General features: G+C 72.3%; 1 protein-coding gene across 1 annotated transcript; it reads right to left on the bottom strand.

Moving 5' to 3' along the window:
- Positions 1–130: 130 nt before the first annotated feature.
- CHLNCDRAFT_20214 (hypothetical protein) lies at positions 131–917 on the bottom strand (the record flags this gene model as incomplete). The annotated part of the gene is made up of 3 exons (XM_005850105.1): positions 131–226; positions 408–511; positions 683–917. Coding segments are annotated over 3 exons (435 nt in total), but the record flags the coding sequence as incomplete, so codon positions are not given.
- Between the last annotated feature and the right edge of the window lie 1,332 nt (positions 918–2,249).

The following is a 2,249-nucleotide window of genomic DNA, read 5'->3' as shown; positions in this document are numbered from 1 at the left end:
CGGCCTGGACCGAACCGCGGGCCGCCCTCGCCCCGCTCAACCCCCCATCAACGCCCCCACCAGGCCACCAGGCCGCACCCGCCCCAGGGCCGCACCCGGCGGCGCCGGCTGCCCTGCCCTGCCACCCACCCACCTGGCTGATGAGCGCAGACAGCGCAAAGATGCGGTCGTCATACACATCCGCCTTGCCCGTGCTCTCAAACCCCTCGGTGTCAACAAACAGCAGCTGGGCAGGGATGGGGCGGGGGCGGGGCGGGGGCGGGGTGAGGCCACAGCCGCGCCCCGACACCGGCACAGGCTGGCCTGCAGGGAGGGCACGGCACGGCGGCCGGCAGCAGCGGGCCCGGCGCGCCGCTCTCCTCCCCGCCCCACCCAGCACCTGCTGCCCGCCCACCACCCATCCTCACATGCGTTGTCTCCCCGCTGGGGAGCTCCACAGGCACCGGCTCCCCCCACACCCACACCCCTTTGGTCTGCGTCAGCCGCGTGTGCCCCACGCCAAACCCCTCGTCTGCGGGCAGGCAGCCAGGCGGACGCGGCGGCGGGGGGTGGGTGCTGGCGTGCGGCGGGGCATGGCGCTGCCCGCGACTCCGCGCGCGGCTACCGCCACAGTCCCGTCAGCCGCAGGCGGGCAGGCGGGGCAGGGCGGGGCAGGGCAGGGCAGGGCAGGCGCCACACCCACCACATGCCACGCCCATGAGCTGGTTGAGGGTGAAGCTCTTGCCGCTGCGGTACGGCCCAATGACGGCCACCGGGCACACGGTGCCCTTGATGCTGCGCAGCAGGTCCAGCCCCTCCCGCTGCACCTCCAGCTTGGAGTGGTCAGACATGGGCTGCACGATGGCAAACCTGCGGCAGGGCGATGCCAGCGGCGGGGCAGGCGTCAGCGCTGTGCGCTGTCGGGCGCCGCCATGCATACCACACACCACTGCTCCACACGCGCCGTGCCCATGCATGCAGGCAAGAGGTGCACAGGCACCAGGGCGCGGCACAGCCCATGTCTGGACGGTAACAAGCCACCGGCGGCAGCGGCTCACGGGTGGCGGGTGCCGCTGTCGGCACCCTGCGAGGGCGCTGCCGTCAGCGCTGCTGCCAACAGGCAGGCAGTCCAGAGCCGACTGCAAGCCCCCATCGCCGTCCCGCCAGCCGCTCCCGGCGCCTCAAGGGGCAGGTCGTCACCGCTGGCCCCACACGACAAGGCGTGCCACTAGCATTTCTGGCCGATTAAGCGACTTGTATCAACGATCGCTGTGCGCGGAGGCTCCTTGCTCCCGCCAGTCGGTGTCCCAGATGGGGAAAGAGAGCGGTAGGCAAGCGGGCTGTGAGCGTGCTCGTCAGATCATCGACAGAAGCATGCGGGGCAAGGAAAAGGGGTGGAATAGCGCTCCCCAAAAGGGGTGCCACGCTGGGCGACCCGCCTGCTGCCGCCGACCTGCCGGCTTTTTGCAATTATTGCGTGGGCATGCATGCATACACCACCCCTGAATTCTGCAAGTACCACGCTGTTACTTGTTTAGCAAGTGCAAATGATACAGGCCCCCTGCACCATGGCGCACCCCCACCCCCGCATCCTACCGCCTGCGCTTGAACTCCAGTGCGCCCTTGCCGCCGCCCACCGCCTGCTTCATGTCGCCGACCCCCGCCCGCCCCGCCGAGCCCCTGCCTCCGGCCCCTGCCGCCGGAGCGGCCGCTGCAGGCCGCCTGCCCCGCCCCGAGGGCTGTGCAGGTGGCTCTGCGGGCCCAGCATCTGCTGGGGGCGGCGCTGTGGCTGGCCTGAGCACCTGGGCTGCCGGTGGTGCCTGGGCGGCTGGGGCAGCAGGTGCCTGCGCCCTGGGCAGCGGCTGGCTCTCCCTCACCAGCATCTGCATCAGCGCGCAGCCAGGCAGGGAGGCCAGGCGGTGAGGGCAGGCAGGATGGGCAGTGCAGCAGCCTGCCCGACACCGCTCCACGGCAGTGCCTCCCACCCAGCGGGGCCCCGGCGGCGCCGCCCCGCACCTCCACAGTCTCGCTGCAGCGGCTGCTGAGCGCCAGCGGGTCCAGCGCTTGCAGCGGCACACGCGCCAGCTGGCTTCCCACCACCTCCGCCACCGCGGGGGCGGGGGCGCCCGCCGCAGCCGCCGCAGCCCCTGCCGCCGCAGGCAGCATGGGAGCGAGCAGCTCTTCGGCGCACGCCACTCCGCTTGGCGCACAGGGCGGGGGGGTGGCTGTCGTGCTGGCAGGGCAGCAGCAGGTAGTGGAGGCGGAACAGG

This window comes from Chlorella variabilis, assembly GCF_000147415.1.
Source record: "Chlorella variabilis unplaced genomic scaffold CHLNCscaffold_4, whole genome shotgun sequence".
Taxonomy (NCBI): domain Eukaryota; kingdom Viridiplantae; phylum Chlorophyta; class Trebouxiophyceae; order Chlorellales; family Chlorellaceae; genus Chlorella; species Chlorella variabilis.
This window is presented reverse-complemented; position numbering and strand designations above follow the sequence as displayed.